At 38.6% G+C, this 2458-nt stretch overlaps 1 protein-coding gene across 3 annotated transcripts in view; it reads left to right on the forward strand.

Moving 5' to 3' along the window:
• Positions 1-2458, forward strand: part of triob (trio Rho guanine nucleotide exchange factor b) — a 171119-nt gene that overhangs the window by 43237 nt on the left and 125424 nt on the right. Inside the window, exon 1 of one of the 3 annotated variants that reach the window (XM_080426597.1) lies at positions 1-41. This exon is cut by the window's left edge and continues 92 nt beyond it. The exons of the other annotated variants lie outside the window; for them this stretch is intronic. Within the exon in view, the coding sequence (XP_080282723.1) occupies positions 1-41 (41 nt within the window). The remainder of the gene's footprint in view (positions 42-2458) is intronic. 3 annotated transcript variants of the gene reach the window in all.

Consider the following 2458-nt stretch of genomic DNA (forward strand, 5'->3'; position numbering starts at 1 on the left):
TCGGCTGTCTATGGAACCGTGTCCGAATGATAAGAAAGATGGTAGGTCAACTCTTGTGGACTGAATATTGCTTTGTTTATGGTATGGTGTATTGTGTGTGAATGAGTGTGCCCATGTGTGTGTTGTTGTGGTTGCTCGTGTTTGTGTTTTAAGTTGTATCATGAGTTTTTAGGTTCCTACTTTTAGCCCCATGCTCATTAAACCCATTTCTAAACTTCTGAGCGCTTTATTAGCAGACACTAATGGTAATCCTCCTTTGGAATAAATAGCTTATTCTTTCTTTTGGAAATTTAGAATGAATAAAGCTCTTTATTTGTTTGCTTATTTCAAAACAGTTCATTCCAAACGAGTTAAAAATGTAAAAACAATTATGAGTGTGGATATAAAAGAGCAGAGTTGACAGGAGTTAATTCTAATATGGTGTAAAAAAAATGGAAAACACTTCACATACTGTATGTCACCTTTCTTGAATTTGTTTTACTAGGCCAATCAAGTGATATTTTGAATAGAAAGTTAACATTCCATTAATTAATTTAACTTTCAAAGGATTAATTTGAAAAATTGTCATTGTTTACAGAACGATGGGTTCGCAGGTGACCCAGCGTGAATACTCATATAGAGACCTACAGGGTCTGAGTATAAGAGAAGATTACAACCAGTCATCATTAAAGCCTATTCTGTTCACAAATCCACATGGCGACAACTGTTTGGCTGGCTTAACGTTGTTTCTTTGTAACTAGCCAAGCGCACAGGGAGAGGAGAAACTGCTTAATGCAAAGCAGCACTTTGCAGTCACTAAATCTTATTTTAGGGGGGGTTTGGCGGGCATGGGGGGACAGTGAGAAGAAAAGCCAATTGGTGAAGGCAAAAGAAAGCTGGCAGTGCCTGTCTTTTCTGCAGCTCGGTGGGTGGCAGGGCGTTGGCCTGGCCAATGTATGCTTTTGCCTGCTGTTCAGTTTGCCTATTTGCCCCATGGCAATGCCACTGTCGGAAATGTAAGAATTGGCATGATAATATCCGTTAGATCCATGGATGTTGGGCTCCTTTAGATCCGTTTTGGGTTGTTGTTTTGGAACAGCACTGGATTGGCTCTTCTACTCTGGTTGTGGTTTGGTCCTGGTTCTTTGTAATGGCTGTGCTGGATAACCACAGCTGGCAGTATGCACAGGCAGGAAAAGCCCTGATCAGACTCTCAGGTACGGTTGTGATCATTATCGGTACATTTTCTGTTCTCTGTCCATGGCATCTTGGACGGAACGCGTACTTTTACTTTTTTAACAGCAACTTTAATGGCAATAGGCCTATCGTGTCAAATATCCAATAAAAGTGGCTCTTACTTTGTTCTGAATTAATTCTGTTTAATTCTGGAATTGTCTAGAAGTTTACATTCATTTGGTGTCTACAGTAATTTTGCACTGCAATGTTTCAAAGGAGAAAATTAGTTACAGCAGTATAACTGTAAATCTCAGGGTGGATAATGTAGCAGTTAAGCAGCATCCTCTTTTGTTTAGTTCATCTGCTTATTTGTCAGGAATATTAGTGATGATTTTGGGAACATCACTGAATGTTAGTTTTGTTTTGCATTAGGAGTTACCACAATGTAAAACTTGCCACTGGAATCAACAAAGTGTTGGAAGGCTGCTTAGGAGTTCAATCTACTGCATGTGTAGCTAGTGCAGCCTACAGTATATTTCTTATTTCACATATATATTATTCAAAGAGCATATATTTGAGTTTAGGCTACTCATAAATCGGGAGTACATGTGGATTTGTTTCAGCTTTTGCGAGAGAATCCTATACTAGGCTTTCTTTTGTGTCATTTGTGCATTATTTTGTTAATTCGTTAATGTTATGGCACTAGCACAGTTAGCTCTGACCTCACGTTGTGATTGGATGACAGGCATTCTAATGTGTGCAAATATCTCCCGATAACGGCACAATAATTTTAACTATAAATATACCTGTAAAAACATTGTGAAAACTGAATATTTACACAAACATGACTCACTCTGTATCCATTGCAAACATACCAAACTTATGCCATCGCCGAGTCGTTTGAAAACATGCTTTTGCCAAAATGCTGCAAGTCAAGAGCATAGGCCTACTTCACTAATGGAAATCCCTGTATATATAATTATAACTGTATTTGGAATTGGTATGGCCTCAGTCACCAAACACTTTGACTAAGATGGTGTGTTTTCTATTGTCTATTGGTTGGTTTTGATTTAAAGTGTTGTGTTGACCTCATAACTTTGCTAGCTATTGTGCAAGGATGTGCTGTGCTGAGACATCTAGAAAGGCTACAATAGAACCTACAGTATGCATACAGATCGATTCTAACATCACATTGAAACAAAAAACAGCACTATTGGATACTTTTTTTTAATGATAAGCACTATAGGAGGTTCACAGTTTGCAAGGTGCCTGTGCAAGCGATATAGCCACAACTAGGCGGGCC

Source organism: Gymnoscopelus braueri (genome assembly GCF_963280865.1).
Source record: "Gymnoscopelus braueri genome assembly, chromosome: 4".
NCBI classification, from domain to species: Eukaryota; Metazoa; Chordata; class Actinopteri; order Myctophiformes; family Myctophidae; genus Gymnoscopelus; species Gymnoscopelus braueri.